The sequence below is a fragment of the Solea senegalensis genome, linkage group LG4 (genome assembly GCF_019176455.1).
Source record: "Solea senegalensis isolate Sse05_10M linkage group LG4, IFAPA_SoseM_1, whole genome shotgun sequence".
NCBI lineage: Eukaryota > Metazoa > Chordata > Actinopteri > Pleuronectiformes > Soleidae > Solea > Solea senegalensis.
The window spans coordinates 9,375,550-9,400,365 of record NC_058024.1 but is presented as its reverse complement, the minus strand read 5'-3'; the positions used below and the strand labels follow the sequence as shown (position 1 = coordinate 9,400,365).

At 40.0% G+C, this 24,816-nt stretch overlaps 1 protein-coding gene across 1 annotated transcript in view; it reads right to left on the bottom strand.

Moving 5' to 3' along the window:
- acap3b (ArfGAP with coiled-coil, ankyrin repeat and PH domains 3b) overlaps positions 1-24,492 on the bottom strand; it is a 63,769-nt gene extending 39,277 nt beyond the window's left edge. Inside the window, exon 1 of the mRNA XM_044023523.1 lies at positions 24,236-24,492. Coding sequence (XP_043879458.1) covers positions 24,236-24,282 — 47 coding nt within the window. The 5' untranslated portion in view covers positions 24,283-24,492. The remainder of the gene's footprint in view (positions 1-24,235) is intronic.
- Positions 24,493-24,816: the final 324 nt, after the last annotated feature.

The following is a 24,816-nucleotide window of genomic DNA, read 5'->3' as shown; positions in this document are numbered from 1 at the left end:
GTGAAGACAAAGAGACCAAACATGATACGGACAAAAAACGGGACAACCCTCACTTGTGTTCCTGCAGCCTCGGCGTCATGGTTTCACAAACAACTTAGCTGACTACAAACAAAGTCATGTGCTGAGACAGAGTTCGTCAGCTAAATGAATCAAGCATGCGGTCAAACTAGACAAACACTTATTTACGTATTATGATACAGGACGGCTAACAGTGCAGAGAGAGCAGAATTTCACAGACAATTAATAATTATTATCAGGTACTCTGTCATTATATGGCTATAAATATAGGTTCATCCCATTATCATGCCTAAAGTTTAAAAGCCAATGTTATTTGATTGATTTTGTAGCAGTTCACAGCAGAGAAGTGAATCTGTGTTTTTCAAAAAAAAACATTCCAATATTGTGCTCAAATGTAAAATGGAAAGTTCAGTATTATTAGTAATAATTGTCAATAACTTCACAATAATACAGTGTAGTGTCATCAAACTTTATGAAAACATCACTCCTCTCCTGCAGGTTGTACTACACCATTCAGTTTGAAAAAATATATGGTTTTTTTTTATCATTTTTAAACAAAATACCAAATACAAAGTGTATTTAAGTTTGATAGTTTGAATCTGTGAATATCTTTCTAACTTATGACCCTCTTACTTCCAGCAAAAAGCATACAAATCAATCAGTCATGTCATGTTATGTTGATTTGCAGACAGTTTTATGATTGTTGCTCCCCCATCACGTACCTTGCGTTAGATGGAAAAATCAAAACTGAACGAAATAGGAAATGCTCGTTATCCGTTTTTTCCTTTTAATTTGAAAAACAAATGACACCCTTGATTGACATGCTACAGGGTTCAACAGTTAACTCTGTGGTATAATTAGTGTTGCAGAGCCGTTACAACAAGTTCTGACACGTCTGTGGTCACAGTGGAGGATTTATGCCTCACATAAAAAAAATAAAGTTACAGTCTACAGGACGTTATTAGCAGCATAGGATAACAGATGACAGTGTTGACACTTTCTGAAGTGCGGTTGTGTTGCCGACTCTCAGAACCGGTGTGGTACAGCGTGTCCGCACAGACAAGGAAACAATTAAAAACCGATTTTACTTAATAAAAGGCTCATGTAATAAAATCTACACCTTCTTAACTCTACAATATCTTATGTCAGACACTTTTTAAGCTGTTAGACAGCCTTTTCCTGCTGGCTACTCAAGTTTGTAAGTGCCCACCTTCCCGCACCAAAGTCCATAGAGAAAATCAGTGTTTTTAGCTCGACGGGACACAGGAGCTGCCGATCTACTGCTGCCTCGTTTGGCACGTTTGAGTCACTAGAGTAACTCCGAATAAAGGATTTCAAACACTGAAGTCATCCTATGACACATTTGGACTTACTGATGGAGGCAGCAGGGCATCAACAACTCTTGTGTGGTATGATGTAAAATCGGTTTGGTTTTCTCTCTGGACTTTTGTGCAGGGAGTGAGCCGTTTAGAAAACTCCACTTTCAGGTGGAAAACACATTGAAACATCAAAACAAAGAGGCAAACTTATTCTTAAGATATTGTGCATTGAAGCAGGCATAGATTTTTTATCAGCTGAGCCTTTTGTTAAGTGGCTAAAATCTTGAGTGAGTGCCAGGCTGTTTCCCAGAGATGGTGGCATTTTAGTAGCTCCATTCTACAACCGACTGCCCTGAACTCACTTTAAGAGAGAAGACAGAGTATCTGTGCTTCAGCAGCTGTCAGACCACCTGCTCGCTGGCCTCAAAGAAGCCCAACATTGACCAGAATGTGATGTGTCTCTGTTATTTTCCCTCATACGCAGTCGCTGGGTGCACCACTCACTATAAACACAATACATCTCGGAATACTCCCGGTATAGTAGAGTTGTCTGGGATGTGGTAACATCATTTTATCATTCTTGAGCACATTCCAGCAGCAGACCACAGGAAGTGTGCTGGAAGCTGCAGAGTGCAAAGCAGACAGAAATAATTCCTCTCTAATGTATTGTAACCGCGACCGAGGCCAGGTGGAACAGAGCTGTTTCTCTCTCTCCTCTCTTGTTGAGAGATGATGGCAGGGAGTGGAACAGGGAGAACAACGACTTCCACAGGAAACCACACTGCTGACTCTGACAAATACAGTCCGAGTTACATCATCACAGAGTCACACGATCATCGCTCTGTTGCCGTAATACCTTAAACCAGCATGACAGCAAGAAACAGAGTTTAAAAACTCAAACTGGCCATTTCATAGGTACACAGGACACTTAATGAAGTGTCAGCCAGTGTCGCAGTTTGCAGGTTGAGTGACAGCTTACTGAACAGCCATAACACTGCAAAATGGGAACATTTCTTTACGTCTCACTTGATTAATAATGTCAGCACACATTTTACTGAATAGTTAATGGCCTCAGTTTGTTTGACCTCGTCATTTCACTGTGCAATTTCAGTTGTATCATGACAATAAAGCACCATTATAATAGTGCACCATTTTATTGGTCACCTGTTCATCATAAGGACAACATGAGACACTCACATTCACACCTATGGTTAATTTAGTGTCCAGTTATCTTCAACACGTTGTTGGACTGTGGGAGGAAACAGAAATACCTGGAGAAAACACACACACACACACACACACACACACACACAAGGGGAGAACAAACAAAAAAGTTATATATTTAAATGTGGAAGTTTTTCACTCTGGGACCTGTTCTCCAAAAATAGAATTTGAGTGCTCCCAAAACACAGGTTCTATGTCGGATAGAAAGCTGACGCTATCGCAAACTTTTGCTGATTCTGCCAAACTAATTCTCATGGGTAAACTTTCTGAAAGTAAGATGACTAAGGACTTCATGCTCATCCCCAACTGCAACTTCTTCACCCCCAACACACACAGAAGCAGCCTGCATGAGAAAAGCAGGGGAGGAGGAAGAAGAAGAAGAAGACTCCCTGCGGTGTTTAACTACTTTGTTCCCAAGACTCTTTTGCCTCATCACATCTCTAGTGATCTGATCACCAGTGGACAAATCTGAGTACGTCAGGCAGTGGAATATATTTCCACATTTGTTGTCTTGTTTGTTGCTGCTGACCAGAGCAAAATTAATTTCCCTTGTGGATCAGAAACCTATTAAATCTAATCTAATTTGATGTAATTCAATCAAATGCATTAAATCATATCTAATCCAATCTCAATTTTTTTATTGAGGATAATAAGAATAACAATAAATATTAATAGTTTGTAATAGAAAAAAAAGATCTTTTTCATTCATTTTCACTGTTATGAAGATTTTTGACTGATCCAGCGCCCTTCTAAATGTTTTTCTTTTACTGGATGTGGGTGTAATTTTCTATTTTCTACTTTGTACTGACTAAATAGATAATTCTCACACTTTGACGCCAGTGACTAACACACCTACGTATCATCGCCCTCATAAGCCTGGAGCTGAGAGCCAGAAAGAGAAATTAAAAATCAGAATGAAAGTGTTTTCTTTTAAGATATTTCCACCTCTTCTCAAAAACAGGCTTTTCTGGCCACATACACACAGAGACACTAGCACGAGTCTTCACTGTAAACAAACGCCAACAGTCGTCAAAGTCAAGTTGCAAACAAGAATTTGGACCCAGGCCTTCTCCCTCTCTGTAAAACACCTGTTTAAACCTGCATTGCTAAGAAGACAGGAAGTGCGAACTTCAAACATCTTATCAAAACAAAATCACGTCACATGTCATCGCAGCTTCTCTCGGACTGCGCTGCACGCTGTCCTTATATGGCTTAAGAGCTGCGCGCATCACAGATATTAACGAGCTGATACAGACAGGTTTAGATGCCGGTGAGATTAAACTCTGCATTCCTCCCGCTGTGCTGAGCACAAGGAGCCACTGTTGCTCTGAACTCGGCACATAGTGTGACTTCCTCCTTAAAGAATGTGTGACACAGATAAGACTCTGAAACACACACATGTATGATACTCAGAGAGAGCACAGACCTCGGCCAAGGCTTATGCCGCGATCAGACAACACCAATTCAAGCCATCTGGTCATGACCGACACATTTCGGGAACGATGAATGGACATGTAGTGTAAAGCCTGCCCCACATCATTGGGGCTAACCGGCCACATTTCAGTCCCAATCTGGCCCTTCCGACAATCATGGGTGTCTTCAAATTTTAGCTGCTGTGTGCTGGCCAAATTATTAGGGAGTGAAACAGTGGAGTGAAACAGTGTGACAGTTCGTGTCATATTTGACCGTCGTTCTGCTCACAGATGTGAGGTTCCCTCCGGTTATCAATGGCAGCTCTGGTGGAACTCCAGCAGAATCAAGTGTCTCTTTACACGTTCGTCCACCGGAACAAGTTTGAACGGAGCGTCGGTGCCAAAGACGGAGGAAAAGAGCACATTCTTGCCGTCTGCTCGACATTAAGTAATTATGTGATCGTGTGCAGTATGTTACTACACTCGAGGCACTTTGATCAGATCTTAGCCACAAAGTAACCCGAGGTCTGGTTTTGGTTCAACCGTCAAATTATGCTGTTATTTTAAAGCGTGAATTCTTGTCTTTTCTCCATTTAATCTGCTTTATTGTTCATATTTTTGTTACGGTGTTTGTAAAGATAAGATAAGGCCTTTTAATTAGTCCCACAGCGGGTCAAAACAGTCAAAAAGGGAATAATTAATAAACCTGCATTTTTCATCTACAATATATATGATAATCAAAAATAGAATATTGTTTGCAGTATAGACAGTGAGTAATATAAGAACACAGGAAGTGCAAACTTCAAACATCTCTATAAATGTATATATAAGGATATATACTGCATGAGCTGAATATATTCTATAAAATAAAAATCTAAATCATTTTTAAATGACTTGAGAGCAGACATGAATCACTGCTCAAGTTTTGCCTGCGTGTTTTTCTGGACAAATTTTGTTTACACGGCTTCAGTCTTCGAGCACTGATTACTTCACTCTGCCACGCTGTAATTATAATTGGATAACTATGATCAGGTTAATCATACTTTTACTAACCAGTTCAACCACTTGCAGCTACTCAAATCACATTTGGCTATAATTACATCTAATCATAGAAGTTACATTTTATGGGGCAAATTTAAAGAGTAAAACCTATAATCAGAGTGTTCTCGTGTTTACACACTGAGTGATATTAAAGTCTCACTTCACTCCCGTCTTTCAGGAAACGCTGGTGACTGCAGTTTCCACGTCTTCATTTTATCTCAAAGGAGGACAATTCCAAATGTCAGTAAACTCGGAGAGCTTTGCATTTTGTGTTGCATTTTGCAATTTTTAAAAACTGAACTAAGGTTTGCTACAAACAATAATATGCTTTTTACATGCAGACGATGGCTGATGAATGCACATGATGTAAAACTGGAAACAGGAATTTTCATTACAGGTTATGCGTCTAGTGGATATGTAACAAAAAACAGTTTAAACTTGGGTTTAATTGAGTTTTTGATGGGTGGGAATATCAAAAACCAGTTTACACTTTCTGTTTCTGTTCAGTGGAAATGTAACAAAAACTTTTTAAACTTGGTGATTAAACTTAAGTTTTTGACCAGTGGGAAAGTCAAAACCCAGTTCAGACTTTTTGTGAATGCGGGAATTTCAAGAAGAAGTAAGAAAGGACACAGATCACAGTGGAGGTCATGATGTAGAACTCAAAGGATAGAAAACTCATTTAATTTTAAATTTAAGACTGTATTTGTGATTTCACTACTATCTATAATTGTGAATGTTGCCCTGATTTCTCTCTGCAGCTGAATGTCAGGATTAACGATGAGGTGACAACACCAGAGGATTATTTTACAGTGGAGGACAATGGAAAACATGTTCCCCTCCTTCACTGAACGGTAAAGCATCTTCTCAGTCAGACATCAGTGACGTCTCTCAGCAGCGCACGTGTCACAACACGTAACACGAGGCACTGATGTGACGGGAGAAATGAGAAACTGGCTGGAAAGTTTGGGGAAAGTTCAGGGTTTGAGAGAGAATGGAGACTAGTTTACATTAACTCGACGGGTGGTCTTACGCAAGACCCCCACACACTGAGACACAGAGACACAGCTACAGAAACAAAGCAAGCCGGACACAGAGACGCAGTCTGGAACATGTATGACGTTACAGTCAAAATGTACGTACAGTAGTCCTCATGGAGAGCAAAACCTGGTCCTAATGAGGCAGAACCTCATCTCTAAAGGAACTGGTTAAGATTGGGGCTAAGATTTGGAAGTGTGAGTTAGGTTATTAAGTTAAGGGGGTTGCTGTGCCAATCTCACCCTGGACAGTTTACCAGTCTATTGCAGGGCCACATAGAGACAAACAACCATTCAACCATTCACTCTCACACCTATAGTCAAATTTAGAGTGCCCTATTTACCTAATATGTGTAGAAAATAAAACATAAAATAAATTAACCTTATCACCTTATCTCTTGCTCCATCTTAATCTAAAGTCACTATACCAGTGTGTGAAGTATATGTGAGGAAGAAGAGGATGACGAGAGAGCAAATGATCTTATAGGGAATAAATCTGCCGACCCGTTGACCTATTTACACCACTGTATTTTAACGTTGGTGATAATGGTGTTACTTCAAGAGCTCGATATTTTCTCAGGTGGTTCTTGGTATAAAAAGTTTGAGAACCACTGCTATAAGACATTTAAAATGCAATTCAAAACTGAAAAACTTATGTAAATGGACCCTGGACGGATCAGCTGAACGTCTGACGGACAACATTCAAACCGCTTCGTTCATGAAAGCAAACATATATAGTATGTGCTGACATGTGCCGCGGGCTGAAAGACATTATGGATTTCTGAAATTATATATTTGGAGACATTTTAAACCATAAAACAGCCAATTGATTTTGGCCGCGGGGCAGAATTACGAATCAATGGCCTCATGATAGTTCTTGCCAAAAACATTAGGGCAATACATCAAGTGTTGAATTATTCTGGAAGAGTTATTACGTTCAGATTTACTATACTGCTTCTGCTTTTTAATGCGTATATCATAAAACTGGGGGAAAAATGTGTTTGGCTGCAGGGGGAAATGTCGACCCACAATCTGATCCGTTTCTTGCACTCCGGTCCAAAGTAAACCGCTACAGTTGCAGTGACTGTGAACTTTTAGTCATGCTTGTTTCATTTACTGTCAAGTCTTCATCTCCCTCCACTCTGGCCAAAAATCCATCTTACAAAACCTCACTGTTGGGCTGCATCTGTCCACTCCACTGTGACACACGCTGTAATTCCCTGCACCCACATTCCAAAGTAATGGTATATTGAGCATCCGTCCTTCCTGCTCTAAGACATACTGTGTGCGTTATCGACTGTTGACCGCAGTTTCAGCTGTTCTGAGGTTTTCCACTTGTATGCGATCCATTGAACAAATGGAAAGAAAGCGCTTCCCGTGTCAAAGAGTGCATGTGAGTATATATGTGATTTTGCGTGTGTGTGTGTGTGGGAGAGCTACGGGCCAGATGGGAATGTTTTCAAAGACGAGATGAGAATGAGAGACAGGAGAATCCATCGGTTTTTCTGAGTGTTTCCATTCCTCCTGGTGTCTCTGTAGATGATTGGCTTGTCAATCAATCACGAGAGGTGCCAAACACACCGCAATCCTGTGTGAGCATGCAGTGAGGGAGCGAACGGAAGATAAATGTCTCAACGTGGTGCGAACAAAAAAACAAAAAGAAGATGACACTGGTGGTGTGTAACATTTAAATGTAAACAAATGTCTGTTGCATTCAGACCATAGTCAAATGAGTTCACACTGCGCTGTATAAGCCCATCAGCTTCACACAAAAAAGGCTCTCAGTACACTAGTGTTTAGATCTTACACTCCCCCTGGGATATTTTTCCACACTGCACACAGGAAGCGATTCGCTTTATGTCAAGACAGATGGAGGCAACAGCAACATTACACTAGTAACGCGAAACGACTGCAAACAGGAAGTGAATTCTACTGGGGCGACAGTAGCTCAGTGGTAGAGCGAGTCGTCTTTCAACTGGAGGCTTGTGGGTTGAGTCCCGGCTCTGCTAGTCTACCTGCCAATGTGTCATTGGGCAAGACACCCCACGTTGCTCCTGTGTGCGAATGGCTGTAGCGTAGTGTGAGGCAGGTTTGAGCGGTCATCAAGACTGTTGGTTAATACTTACTGTAGCTGTCAATCATGTGGTGTCCACTCAATGTGTCGGGCTTTGTCGTCTACATGAAAATATCAAATTGGCATCATGTTTTATTGAGGAAGAGCTGAAACTAGTGAAACCTTTAACTCCTCAAGAAAATGTTTACTCATGTGATTAATTGTCATTGTCATTTTCCAATGGACTTCCAGAGTTGCCTCCTTCCATGAAGAACGCAACAGCAAACAGAGGTGGAATAATAAATCAATAACAGCAACAACAAAATAAAGAATCTCCAGAAGTCAGAGACACTACAGTTTGAAGTTAAAGTCAGCTAAAAAACATTTCTGACGCATTTCGGTTCATCTTCCTCCACAACAGCATCACATCGCCGAGGGCAACAGGAACGTGGGTGGCAGAAGAGAGACAGATTGAAGGAGTTGGAAAAGGCTCAAGAGTAAACAGGAAGAAGAAACAACATTTAAACTGAAAATGATAACAACAACAACGTTAATAAATAATAATAATAAAAGCATGTCAATGAAAACCGGAATGCAAAATACTGAGAGAGCAGAGCTAAAACAAAGGCAGAGAAAGTTGGGACAAATCTGAACCAGCTGCTCGACTGGATCCCAGATGTGTGAGAGGGTGAGAGTCACACAAACACACACACACAGGTTCGTGCAGCTATCCTTTTAAGGACTCTCATTAACTTTCATTCATTTGGACAACCTAAACAAAGTGCTATCCCTAACCTTAACCTAACCACAATTCAAATCTTAAAAAAGGGGGTTCTGCCTCATTAGGACCAGGTTTTATAGTCTCCATGGGGACTACTGGTCCTGACAAGGTCCTAAAGAGGTAACAAATACACGCACACTGTCCTCCTCGCCTGCATGATACAAAAAAACATGACTATTCCATTTGTCACTTCAGGGACCGACTGTGCTCGGGACATCTGTCCACTTCCTCTGCCCAGCTCCACCTCTGTCCTCTTCCACTTCCCTTTTGGCATCATTTGCTGTGAATTGTTTTGAGTGAGTTGTGTTTTCATTCATTCTTCGAGGCCTGGATGGATTCTGGCTCATAGTGCAACTCATGACGCATTCGGTGTATAAATCTGTGAAATATCAGGCAGGTTACCAAGACGGGATCGCGGCACAGTAATGATGGAGACCATTAATCTTTCTCCGCTTTCCGTCTTCCTTCCTCTGTCCTTTAGTCAACACCTCCTCTGAGTCTATTTATCCCTCCAGTCCACCCACTGCTTTGTCCCTGTTCTCCTTCTCCCCCAGAAACTCCCATCCAGCAATTATTTCCGCTAACCTGTCAGTCATCTATCAGCCCTGCAGTCATAATTCCCTCTCTTCCTGCAGCCTTCTAACCACATTTAGCTTGAAAACATTCAGGCAGACTAAGGTGACCTGCTGAAACCCAATACACTGCCGTGCTGCAGCGCTGACATTGATTCATATCCATCCCCACATCTGCATCACCGCCACTGCAGAAGTGGAGGAAGAGGCAAAGAGGTAAAAAGGTGAAAGTAGAAAGAATACCTGTCGGAGAGATGTCACAGGAGAAAATGAAAGGAAGACGAATGTGAGAAACTGCTGCAGTCAAAGAGAGAATCACTCGCTATGTTTGCTTGACGTTTGACTGAAACCAGACTTTTCAAATACATTCACTCTATGGACAAAAGTATTGGGACGCCCGACCATTACACCAGTACTTTAATAAGGAGTTGGTCGCCCTTTTGCAGCTGTAACAGCTTCCACACTTCTTGGAAGACTTTTCCTCAAGATTCATTCATTCTGTAGAGCATTTATGAGGCCAGGCACTGATGTAGGACGAGGAGGCCTGGCTCACAATCTCTGCTCCAGTTCATCCCAAAGGTGCTCGATGTCAAGTCAAGTTCTTCCACACCAAACTCACAGTCAAACCATGTCTTTACTGTCCTTGCTTTGTGCACTGGGACACAATTATGATGGAATAGAAAAGGACCTTCAACAAACTGCTGCCACAAAGATTGTCCTTCAGTGCAGATAAGGTGCCTCGAGCCCAAAGCCTGATTGAAACATGTGAATTCAATAGTGGAGTTCCTTCTGGAGCGTCCCCTTGAGTTGGATTCCCAACACTGAAAGCCGACTTCTCTCTGGAACAAGGTCAACTTGGAGGTCACTTCCATCTTTTCCGACTTTTGATGTAAATGGAACACACCTTTATTTGTTCAACTGCCCACAAGAAGAAAGGTAGCGCACAGAAGAAGACAGCAGTGAGGAAAAACATGGCAAGATGTGAATTAATGCTCTGTCAGCTTAAAAAATGTTTTAAAGTTAATGGATGTAGAGAGACACGTAACAGTGCTCGATATGCGAACTAGCCACCAGTGAGACTGAACCCCAGTTGCCAGCCATAGCTGTTTTAATTTGTGATGTTATAGGTCAATCAAAAAAATGCCTAATACCAACACTGTGAAAAGAGGCATAAGGAGGTCACCTAGTGTAGTGGAGTGTTGCGATTGTGTACCCCGGTACACGCTGTGCATGTAAACATACAGGGTGAGAGCAGATAGAGATGACAGATGAAAAGACCTCGTCTCTGTTTGTATTTTCTCTGCCACTTGGTAAAACCAGTGGGGTCACTTTAAAAAAAAGGCGAGCAGGGCTTGGCACACGGTTAATTCCCACATTGTGTTCAGGTGACAAACGCCCACTTGTGGCTCAATATCTGGAGCACAACGTTGTTAGTCACACGAGCATCAGGGGGGCAGGGATTTCTTTGACCGTCCCTGATCCTCCAACGATAAACACATGAACAACAAAAGAGTATGTGCGTCTGTGATGGATAGTTTGTCTCGTGAAACAGGCTTTTCCAGATCCGTTTTTTTTTTGTATGTTTTGACTCGACCTGGACGTGTAAGCAGTGAGGACGGTAGATGATATTTCACCGAAGAGTTTAGTTTTTAAATAGTTCTCTCTGATTTACTGATACAGATCTTTCTACTGTATACAGACAACTGAAAAATTGTGTATGAAAACTTCCAAAACAAACAAAAAGAGCCACCATGAAGTTGAGAGTTCTGGGCTTTCTTTGCAGCGAGCAACACAATGTTCATCTCAAAAACCTTTTCATGTGCAGTGTGAGAGTAGAAACCATCGACTGACTGACACGACCGTGTCCACAGTCACAGGTTAGAAGCATGTGCCGCACACCAGCAGGTTTCCTGTCGTGTACTGTATGTGCAAACACACATGCTGCTGCATGTTTTAACAGCTCTTTAAGTGCTCACGCCTAAATGTGTGGCAGTGAGCGCTGAAGTCTGGCCACCACAGATGCATTCCACATATTACACACATGCCAAACAGTCCTGCTCGTTTCCCCCTGTGAGATTTAATGACTTCCTGCGGAGCAAACTCTCCGCAGCAACTTTCGGGGGTTCATAGTTCAGACATGGCTTCCATTATGAGCTCTTAACCTCTGTCAGTCAGCTTGTTTGTCCGGCAGTGTTTTAAAACAAAGGATGTAACTGCCACAGCACGCTTAAAAAGAAAAACAGCAAAAGCCGCAGCTCGGCGAAGACAAAAGCAGAGTTTGAATTGGCAGTGACGCCCAAGGACAGTGCGGTGCCAAAATGAAGAGAAACAAGCTGCAGGACATTTTCTTAATAGTTCTGATTTGACTTTCAACCGGCATTGGCAGGACTTTCACAAACTCCCGGCCAAGTACTGATGTCAGTGAGGACGAATGAAGATAAGAAACTGTAACGCTGTAAAGCAAGGCTCTTATCGAAGGTGCATGTAAATTAGATTAGTGTAGTTTATTAGATTTACCTGACTAAATACATTCATCCCAGCAAGAGAACACATGCTTTGCACCACATTTAGTTAATGGCTCGTTTCCATTCTAACTGAACAGGATGTGATTTGTTGCATTGCGTTTATCACGTCTAAGGCCCCGTGGGACCATTTTTGACCAATTTTCTGATAATTCTGCATATTTCCACTGGAGGAGAAGAGAGGAGGAGGCGTAGCCATTTCTCTTCATCATCAACCACGGCTGAAGTTTATCAGACTGGAAGTAGGATATTGTATTGTTCACTGGTAATGCCTTATAGGTCATAGTGTGTCGAAATTTGGGGAAACATTTAGAGAAGGAAAAACTAAGAGAAGGAAATTATAATTTAACAGGATTATTTATGTTTGAAACTTGCAAAGTGAGAACAAATATCAAATACAGATGTGTGTCAGTTTGGGGGGTAAAGTTATGGAAAGAACTCAATGATGAATTGAAATTGTGTGAAACTCTTTTGGGGTTCAAAAATGTTTGAAATGTAAAAAAATGACAGCTTATAATGCCAATTGAAAGTCTTGTACAATAATTGTATAGGTGCAATGTTTTATGTGTTTTCTCTACATTTCTGATTTTCTTGATTTTGATGATGATCTCGATTGATGTTTGCAATATATATGAATGTAACCGAAATAAAGACATTCATTCATTCCTTCAAGTAGAGACATCATGTCAATCAGTGTTTACTAATCCTGGAAATGATGATGTTTTGAATGTCTCGTTTTTGTCAACAAACCAAATTGATTCAGTTTTTTATGATTTCTTTGTTATGGTGCAAAGAAACCAGAAAATATTCACATTTAAGATAAGAAATTTCACAAAAAACTGATTAATGAATTGTCAAAATATTTGATGATTAACTTAGTAATCGATTAATAAACATAAATAAGGGTATTATCTTCAATTTCTAAATGTTACACAGTTGGACCTTTAAATGTGGTTTCTGCATCCTACTGTGCAGCATACCATCAGCTTATGCCATAGCTCCTAAAATAACCCAGGTAGGACAGTCTGTAAAGGTCAGATTCAGATTACGGATAAATAAAACCATCTATGGCAAGTGGAAAAACACATTTCCAACAAGCACAGAAATCCAATTTGTACAGAATACCCACGAATGATAGCCACAGCTCCTTTGAACTACAAACACACATATTTGTGTCACTCCCATATCTGCAGTTGTGCATGATCCTGCACACACACCATGGAATGGGATGTGAAATTGCGTTGAGATTCCCAGGGTATGAGGCTGATAGTGTGTGAGATATAATAGGGTGTGTAGGCCATCCCGTTGATTTAATCACAAAGTGTGGTTACAGATAATCCCATTTCATAAATGGGTTGCACACTAAGTCCCCCGGCCGGCAACACATGTAGCACAGCAGCACTTCCTGATAAGAAAATAAGGAACGTGCATTGCACCCCCTCATACAAACCACGTAAACTTCATGAGTTATGGTTTTGAACTGACTTGATTATCAAAAATATGGAACAAAGCGCGTTCCTTATTTGTTCAATACAGAACACGTATCTTTCAAATACGGAACAAATCTTATTTTACAGTTTGTGGTTGAATTGTACTTCTGTTTTAGCTTGTTGTTTGTGATTAAAGCTAAAAAGTAAGCTGTAATATCTTATTAAAACAAAGAAATATATAGGTTTTATTTTCTTAGAATGTGATTATTTTGCTAGTGCAAAACAAGATTGTTTTTCTTTTTAGGCAGAATGTAGCCCAGAATTTGGGCTTATTTTACATCAGTTTTTACAGTGTAGGCTACACACGCAGCACAAATGCAAACCAGACCAAATTAACAAGAAGAAATGTCATTAACGGGGCCAAAGATTTTATCAAAACATTTGAATGGTCTCATTAATACAATCAGATTACAGTTAATCGTGTTTTAACTGGAGTTCAACCATCATGGGTTTTTCTATACATGCTGTAGCTTTAAATGACCGTTTATCGCATAAAATGACCTCTCTCCAATATGCATTTTGTCTTTGTGACTCATTACTCACTACATTAACATAACTATGTTATAATCCTCAAGTTTTAACATGATTTTTTCTTTGTAACCTAAAATAAATGAATTGTAGCAGTTTTATTTCCAAATGCAGTGCTGGTGAAAATAATTTGGATTAAAAGCTGAATTTTACATGAAACACCCAGAAATATCTTTTTCACACTCTCAATTCTCCGATGACTCACTTGCTCTTATATAATGCTTAAGATTTCCTCTCAAATCTTCTACTTATTGTTCTTTTGACATGTGAACCAATCATCTTTATGAATGACACCAATTTACACCAATGATTTGGTTTAAATTGTTGTTGTTTTTTAATAATCAAAACAAGTTATTTGACTTTTCAGCTGCTTAAATGTCAATAATGCCTGGTTTCTTTGCTCCTCATAACAAATACATCATTCTTTATTTGTGGATAAAACAAAACATAATTTGAACAACAAATCGATTAATTGAGAAGAAATAACTGTCAGATCAATCCATATAAATAACGGTTAGTTGTTGCCATAAATCAGATTCACCTTTTTCTTGTTAAATACATGACAGACTTGTGAGCAGGGAAACAATCAGGCTCTAACTCACTTAAGCCATATGTGTCCATGACGTCATTTTGTTATTAGGAGCATTAATTCAGTGCACACATACAGGAAAAACATGGGTGGGGCGTCCCCTTTGTTCACCTCCTCTTTGTTCACCAGCCGTCTTTCCACTGTGGATGTTTTTTTGTATTTTGTTTGTTAGAATTAGAATCTTATGCAGCACATACAGTAAATGCTGCAGCACCAAATCTAGTTTCCTGCGGTTCACACACTCCGCTGAGGTCTCTCTCTCTCTCTTTACACACACACTGATAACTAAAATATTTATACACACTGATGGAGGCTGTCACATATTTTTACAAGCTCTGATGCTCCACCAATGCTGTCTTTTTTCAACATGTACTGGTTAGAAGAGTTGAAAAGGTCACTTGGTGGTTAAATGTCCTTTTCTTGCCATCAACAGGTAAATAAAAAACATCCCCAGTATCATCGTCAACCTGATTTGACACATCATACATACATGTGCACCTAATAACAAGATATTTGTTAATTTGATATTTTACGCTACTCGATTAATCTAGAAAATAATCAACAGATTAATAGTTTATGAAAATAATCAGTTAGTTAGTTAGTTGTAGCCCTGATTCAATGGACAAGACTGGGTCATGTTTTCTTTTATAGCACAAAAAAACACAACATAAACATAGATGAATGTATGAATGCAAATTAGGTCACGATGATCATCGTTAGAAAGTGAGTTACCACATAAAAGTTAGGTAAAGTGATGCAAAATCCACCCCCTATATACAGTAAATACAGTATATCTGTCACAATGCAACAATTACGGAACAGAGAATTTGCCATATTTGCTAAATCAGATTAAAAACAAAAAAGCCACACTATGCTATCTTTTCTTTATTGGTTTAGGGATTATTCAACCAGGATTTCCCCTAAAATAAAACTATTTAACGAGGGAGACCTGGCGAAGACAACTCCCCAGTTACAGTTTAACACATAAAATACAGAATATAAACTACAACTCAAATGGCAGTATAGTGGAAGAATATAAGCAATTCAATTACAACAACTGCAGTTTGCCCTTTTAACTCAGATTAAATATTTTCCAAGGCTATAATCCAACCATCTCTAGAATGCAAATAATTCTATAAACTTCTGCTCATGCATTAAACCCGCCATAGAAATATTACGCCAATGTTAATACATCTTTCCCATTTGTGGAAGCAGAAATAAATTGTTTGACCTTCCTATAGCTTCAAAGAAATAATCTATTGCTCAGGGGGCAAATCCATCAAGATTAGGGCCAAATGTCAGAGATTAGCTCGCTGCTATAGGATGTTTTCCAACAGTTATGGAGGAGCTGAGAGTGCACGGTTTAAAGGAAAGACAGAATTCTGAAGCAGGACATCTTCAGCGTAACAAAAAGCAGGACTGGTGAAAGTAGGGTCTCCATGTCTGGAGGGTAAGAGGAGAGTGGTTTCAGGACGGTGGGTTAGTTTGTTTCTGTCACCAGCGCATCTCCTGTGGACATGGATGCATTAGTGAGAGTGGCTCATAATGAGTGTCTTGACATTAGCAACTTAACGTGAGTGAGTGGTCTGGAATCTGTCTGAACGCTCTTCTGCCAAAGTCGGGGTCAAAGAGGGTCATGGTGGCTGTGAGAGAGATTTTCTCCAGAACAGGGATGAGACACAGAGTTTAAAAAGCTCTCACAACAAGTGGATTGTGAGGAATTTCCATTATTATGATGATTGTCATCAGAGAAATAGATTTTTTTTGTTGTTTAAAGTTCCATGCGGAACCTCTATCGCCCCCTGTGGAACCCTGAGTAATAACAACAACAATGCAGTTCTAATTTCACCCAGTTTTCTCCCCAGCTCTAAAAGTAACATAAATACGCACACAATGAGAGTGACAGAAATGAAGCCATCACACGTTTGTTTAAAAAAACTATAATGATGCAAATGCAAAATGTCCGAAAAATTTTCTCAAACCAAAAATTATTACGTTTTAATGATTTTTTGTTACATGGAGCAAAAAAAACAGGAAATATTCACATTTAAGGAGCTGAAAAATATGAAAACTTGTTTTAATTCTTAAAAAAAAAAACACTCAATCCCATTACTCGATTATCAAAATAGTTGACCGTTCATTTCGTAATTGATTAATCGAGTAATTGTTTCAGCCCTGAAGCATATTTTTACAATTATTGAATTAATATTGTGAATGTCAATTATTCTAGTCTAGATAAGTGTGACAGGGAATGTTCACATTGAAGTGATGAGGTAAAAGCTGGGATTTCACACCATCGTCATCAGACTGGGACACTTTTCAGGCGTCATCACATTAACTAAACACACAGGACATCAGAGTCAGACCTTCTCTAGCAACAACTAATTTTATTCTGCAATTTATCACAATTTATTTTCTACTGTAAATCTGCACTCGCTCAAGGTGACCATGTGTCTTTCCCTTACACACTGTGAATAATGATACTGTACTCTCTCTGTCTGTCTCTGGCACACACAGCAGCTGTGTATGGAGCTGTGATGAAGTGGACAGATATTAGCCTGTCTCTCTTTCTCTCTGTCTCACACACACACGCACACGCACACACCCACCCTGGAGTGAGACAGGGACTTGTGTAGGTGCCAGGCCCATCAAAAGACTCATCATCACCCATGGCAACGGCTTCTCTGTTTCCCCTCCTCTGACTAGAAAAGGCAGCCTGGTTGATTTTTACATATTTCACAAGCGACTTGACCAAAAAGAACTCATTATCTCAGACAAATGAAAGTGGTGACGTGTGTAAAAGGATTGTAGGTTATGATGATGATGATGATGATGCAGGTGGGGAATAGAAAGCAGGGCGCCAGACAGATATCTAAAGATATCTAAAGCATCACATAGCACATTAATCTGCCAATAACTGAGGCTCTGTTTTAAAGTAATGCGGGAAACCAGAAATGGCAGGGATAAAAGCTTCTTTTTATTAAGTGTTTTCAGAATTGTTCCATTTTATAAGATTGGTTTAGACGTTTGTGTGGTTTTAAGTGTAACTGTCACTAATAACATTTCTTGATCCACTGCTGCCATATGTAAGTGTTCAAATGTTCAAATGAAATCAGTTTCTCCTTCATTTGTTGACGGCAGCCACGTCATTAGTGACAGCAAGCCTCAGGCTCTAAGCCTGGCTCACAAAAACAAAAATCACTGGGAATCAATACCTCACTCAACCACACTTGACCTTTTTGTCGTTGTTTCATATTTTCTCTTTAAATTTCAAAATGAAGTGTATAAGACTTTCTGCTGATTTGTGTGTTGTTTAAAAAAATAGAATAAGCTTTATTGTAATGTAAGCACAGCATACAATGAAATTAGCAACAAATATGGCTCAGTCTATTTTGTTTACATTGGTGCTTAAAAGGTTACTCTATTAAAAACTGACATGCTGTGACCTCTCATTCGGTTTTTTTTCTGCCGGTAACCATGGTAACCAGCGAGGGGGTATACGGTAAGACAGGTGCAGAACGTCTGGACTGCAACCGGATAAGATTAGATGGTATAATATGTCCCTGCATTTCTTTATAATGGAACAATAACGTGGCATTTCTCTTATGACGTCGCTACCTCAAACCTGGAGTGATGAAATTGTTTTATTGTTATAACATACGAATAAAATTTCATGTTCAGACCTGAACGTGTTTCAGGGTTACACAACCACATCCCGTCCAACAGGTCAGTAATGACACCTGATTATTCAAGTTTATCTGAGTATTTGGTTGCGTTGCGCTGCTGTTAATTTGGTTTATAAAGCTGACAAACAGTGACACACACAGTAAAGACTCTCAGTCTGGATACCGTGTGTGTACATATATGTGTACATATATATATATATATATATATGTATATATATGTATAGGGGGGTATACGGTAAGACATATATATATATATATATATATATATATATATATATATATATATATATATATATAATATATGTATATGTATATACATATATACAGTGCAAGGTGGAATAGAAGCAGACTGGTGCAGCTGGTTCTTCACATCAGTAAACTACACTCTATGACCTGAGACAAAAAGTGCCAAAGGCAAAATATGCATTTCCTTTGACATATGACACAATTAAATACTGAATATTAGATATCGACAGTTTAGTTTAAATCTAGAAACAGGTATTTCTATATTATTTAAATTTTTAATATCACGTGTGTCCCACCAAATAACAACATATCATGATCTGCCTTAAACTATTGCTTAATTCTCAGTTAATGAGGGTTTCAACATAAGTTAATGCCTTAATACTGTTGTAACACCATAATCACCAACGTTAAAATACAGTGGTGTAATTAGGTCGAGCAAAGTCAGCTACAGACTTTTCACAGGAGGCAGATTTATTCCCAATCAGATTATTTGCTCTCTCATCATCCTTCTCTTCCTCACATATACTTCAAAAAGTGGTATAGTGACATGAGATTAAGATGGAGCAAGCGATAATGTGACTCTTATTAATATTATTTTATTTATTTAGTTATTACATTTTCTACGCACTCCAATTAAAATTCCTCAACTCCATTCCACCCGTGGTTTGAGAACCATGGCCTTAACACATTTAACATACATTCTGATCGATCTAAAATGTACTAAAACAGAAAATAGTGACATATACGCAGCCATCTCATATTGGAAATTCAAAATAATAACAGCGTTTCTTAGGTTATTACTTTCTTGATTCATCCATGAGCTGATAGATTGGAGCATAAAATGTCATAAAATGGTGGAAAAAAAAACTCAATGTCCACAAAGCAAACACATTCATTTTTCTGGGTTTCTATAGCTCTGGACACAAAGGAACAAAGAAACCATAACATATTCACTCAAAGCACAAAAAGCTGCCAATGAAATGGATTAATGGTGATTAAGGCAGTTATCGATTGATAATAGATTAATTGTTGCCGCTCCAGTGTCTCCTGTCCTTGTCCTCTCTCAGCACTCACTTGTCTCCTATAGGGGAGCAGTTGCCTAGCAACAGCTCACACCCACATAAGCATATTAATACTAATATCATGACAGTGAATGAAGACACTAAATATAAACACGGTGCAATGCTTCCCTTAGGGACCAGCAGACCATTGACTACAGGGTTATTTACGATAATTGTACAGTAATGTAATGGAACATTTACAGTAATGTGTTGCTCCCAGCACTGCTTATCAAAGGATCTCCTTCAAGTCAAGTGGTTTTGGTTTATAGTGATGACCTCAGTGTAAATTTGTGCAAACACATCAGAATGAAACCCTCATTTAACTATAGGTGTGGAAATTCTAACACCAGTAAAAGGTATAAAATCATTGTTTTCACTAGACTCAGATTACAACCATTCACCAACAACTTCCAGGCCGGTGCACAGGTGTCCTTTCATTGTTGTGAAAGGAATGAAAGCGGCAGGTGACAGACGAATAAAAGACAGAGCAGGGACAGGAAGAAGAGAAATGGAAGAGTTAAGTGAAGAGAAAACGTGTGAAAGAGCACTCGCAATACGAAGACATACCTTAAATATTCCTTCACATGCTCACCCACTCGTGTATGCACACTTACAGCACCGGCACAAGTTTGGACCTGCGGTGAGAGGGAGGGTGTGTGTGTGTGTGTGTGTGCACCATTTGTGGGAAAACAGACAAGACTGGCGATGACTATGTCCTCCTGACACACAAGTCAAACACTGACAGCAGAACTGCTCCAGCCACTCCTGGGTGGCTTTGATTAGGTTACATTGTCATATAAAAAGGATAGTTATGACAATGAAACGTTGGGACACCGCTGCAATAAATAATCATAAAAGACATAAAGAAATAATTTTTAGGTAACAGTTGGATGATGGAGTTGTCTTGGACCCACACCAGGGGGTGGGACATAAACAATATAACGTTCCATATCAACTTTTATTTTGAAATAATGTAAAATATGGTCATAAATATTGCTATTGAGTTATCATGATGGTATCCTGATATCAGCCACCCTCACTGAACATATGTGTTTTTCAGTGACCAGACTAGATGCTCAGTGACCCCCAGGTCATTTGAGTGTGACGTACACCTTCTGTGTTTTATGGACTTAGATGTGTCACATGCCTTAACAAAATGATTTCACAGCTGCTTTTTCATCTCAGTGATCAAATCACACTAAGTTCAGGTCTGAACGCTCCCAATCCATCCTGAATTCATCCTCAGACAGATAGTATTAATATTACACGGAATTCAAGAGTGAGAGCAGCTTCTCCCTGGAATAAATCTGATTTCCACTGCTATGTTGCCAATAAGATATAATATCCATCGGATATACAGGTGCTGTGCCACACGGTGGCGGAGTGGCTAGCACTCACACCTCACAGCAAGAGATTAATTGGACACAGTAAATTGTAGGTGTAACATTTGGCGGTTGTGAACGTGTTAGCCCTGTGTTGGACTGGTGACCAGACTGTGACCGCGTATTTCACCCTATGTCAACTGGGATTGGCTCCCACTCCCACTTGACCTTCGTGCGGAAGATAAAGCAGTAGATAATGAATGAATGAATGAATGAATGAATGAATGAATGAATAAAGACTAGGACAGGGACAAGCATCCTCTTACATCGGTGCCAGAAGATATATGCGTCTTTGCTCACTGAGTTAATGTGGTTCATTAAACAACCGATATTATTGGACTCATTATTTCATCATATGATGAGAAACTCAGAAACAAATGACACCATGACTTCACACAAATCACCAGAAAATCAAGCAGACTGTCCGCGGCTGCTGGAAACCACAGTGAAGACATGAATGTGTCGAAATATGATCAAAAACCTGGGAAATATTACATGAAAAACAAGGTCACTCATGCTGCGAGTAAACATCATGATCAAAGCGAGAAGAGTCATGACTGACGGAGTGATGTGTGTGTGCGTGTGTGCAGATTCACTGAAATCATCACATACGTGTCTGCAACGGAAACTATTCTTCTCACCGTCACCATCGTCACTGTATTACACAACATTACACTTTCCCTGCTGCTTGTAAAATCAATTTAACGACACATTAGCTTCCCTTTTTTATTTTTTTACAGTGACGGTATTTTCCCAAATAACACTCCCTCAAAAGATCATGGGAAAGTGAACCAGGCATAAAAAGGGGGAAGTGTCTGAATGTGCGCTGATTCTCTTCCTGTGACCTTCCGTCTCCCGGCCGTTCACCAGCACTGAGGAGCAGCCAGATGAACGTCTGTCTCGCTCGCTCAGTCTCCTCTTTGTTTGCCACACTGTAGTTTTGTCTGTGGACATGTATATTTGTCAAGTTCAGCAAACAGGACAAGAGTTTGGACCGAGAGAGGAAGAGGGAAGCAACGAGATAACAGCGAGAAAAATAATATAATATGAACTAGGGCTAAACCATTTTGAATAAATATCTAATTGCGAGGGGAAAAATGAAGAATAATACAGTATATCGCAGGCTAGCCACAGTTAGCCAATTAGCAATACCAGTCGATATGATTTCACACACAAACAAAGCGTTTTAACACGTCCACAGATAAAAATTGAACAGGAATATGTGTAGAGCTGATTTATTGTGACACAAATAAGTCAGAAGTGCAATGAACAGCTAAAATTTTTACTATTAAAACGAGTAGCTCCAACTTTCCAAGGTGGAAACCCAAACTGAGGAGTGCTCAAATTAAAACTTCCTCCAACCATGAACTCAGAACTTTTAATTACAAGTGGAACGCACCAGTACAGGAGCTGACGTCACAGAATCCTGTCATTCAATAGTCGGATTTAAACAACACCATTTTGGCAGGACGCCGTTTTGTTCTATAGACGTATGAGGCAACATGTCAGGCAACTGTTCTCTTCTCTGGCTTTATTCATTTAATAAAAAACGGAGAATGCATCCAAAACAGTGGACTGGGTCCACATACTTAAAGGATTTGGCAGATACTTTTACGCCGGATTTCCTTCATGAAGCAACCCACTGGGATCAATTTAGAGTGTCCAATTAACAATGAACAATGGGGATTGGGTACCTTGTGGGGATTCGAACTGACAACCTTTACAGTTACAAGCCAAGTTCCCTTTCCACTTCCCTTTCCACTTCCCCATGGCTGCCCAAAGGACCCAAATAATACTGTGTGTGACTGCACCAGTTACATACAAACAACACTCAGTACGTTTGCATGCACAGTTTAATCGAGCTAAGACCGTAGTCAGAGTATACGTCAGCAAAAATCAGTTGTGTACACCTGACTCCGCCTCCGTAGGTGTGGCTATATCTCTCTATAAGCTAGTGTGTATTGGATCAGTAACCTGTTGACCTTTACGTCACAGAAAAACAAACAGTGAACGGCAAGCTGGACGGTGAGATGAATCATGCTGCGGTTCTGAATGTTTCGTACGTGCAGTACATGTTTATCGTGACTGTTGTAGTTAAACTATAGTCCGTGTTTTTTTCCGGCAACTGTACAGCAGTTTATAAGTCATCTCCTATTACGTCTGGGTCAAAGACTGGGGAGGAAATTTTGCTGCATAAGCAGAACGCCAACAAGTAGTCAGTCTACGACTCGCATTATCCAGGCATCTTAGTCCGACTAAGACTAGCTCGATTTTAGTTGGACTAAGTGTGTATACATGCCATTTAGAAAACCAAATTATTGTTTTCAATCTGACTTAAATTGGACTTTTAACATAAACACACTGACACGAGACACCACCAGTTACATATAAACAGAATATACATTCTTTCCATACTATGCAGCACACTGATCACACAATTGCTGCACATCTAACTGACATTAAGGAGGGGGATAGCTGGCCTGAAGGCTGCTAGGATGTACTGTAGTTTCCCACCGACCTGCTGCACAGCAGAGCAGCCAGACTGGCACGTGGACTGAGTGTGGCTACAACGCTCCAGCAGGCGGGCAAAGGAGCAAACAGCTGGATTAATGCCCAGGATACAAATTCCATCCCTGTGGGGAGAGTCAGGCAGCATCACCACCGCTGCTCCTGCTGCACCTCAGAGACACACCAGGTGACTGCAGGGCCTCCTCTACATGAATACATGAGGAGATTGCACCTAACATGTATGCAAACACTCACTCATACACCCGCAAGGATCCCGAAAACACTCTCGTGTTGTAAGCAGGGACTGAAAGAGAGTGATATTTAATAGATGGTTTGAATAAAACATGTAAATCACTGACATCTTTCACACTCCAGAAAATGGACCCTGACTGTGCTTGACTGTCCCTCCTCTCACAACGTTACAAACCACACTGAAAAATCAGCTCCACATACACATGTCTGCCTTACCACAGACAAAACACACGTTTTATTTCATTTTTATTATCAAGCAAATGTTGACATCTACATATTCTAGAGATTTAATCAAAAAATATGAATAAAATAAAGATAAAAACAGATTCCAAAATACTAAAATCGCCATCCTATCATTGAGCACATGGGTGAATTCAGACACATTTACCCTGTTGATATAGCCACATATTCAGCACGAGAGGAAAACCTTCAGTGTCAGAGAGAAAAAAATCATGCGTAAAAGAAGGTGTGCCATTTTTGCGCACCGCTGTGATGAAGAGAGAAGCAGTCTCACCTGAATCTGGGTGAATCTTTGATACATTCCTCAAAGTCCACCGTCATTTTTGCGTTTTCTCGTGTATTCCCACTTCAGAGCGCCAATGTCATTGCCCGCAGCGGCGTGTCGCGTGGATTTAGTGACTGGTTTGGCCCGGACGCGCAGCAGCAGTCTGTCGCTCCTCTCTTCTCCCGGTGACACGGTGACACAAAATGCGAGCTGACTGTGAGGAAGGCAGATTTTACTACTACACTCACTGCTGCTGCTGCTGCTGCTGAGACACAGACAAGAGGGAGGCGTAGCTGCAGCGTGGAGGAAACCAGAGGTGGAGATTGAAAAAGGAGAGGAGAGCGCCGACTGGCGACAATCTGAAGCACAGAAACAGAGAGAAATCTACACAATTAATAGACCACCTGTCAAATCTTTCAAAAATTTGTTTGAAAATAAAAAATATCGTTATTTATTTGGCAAATAACTAACTGAATTCACCCTTTATACCCACATTTGAGCCGGCTCATTGGGCTTCTCTTAGAAATAAATCAAGCATAACATTCCAACAGAAACACATTTTTATATACAGGAATACGAGTAAACAACTG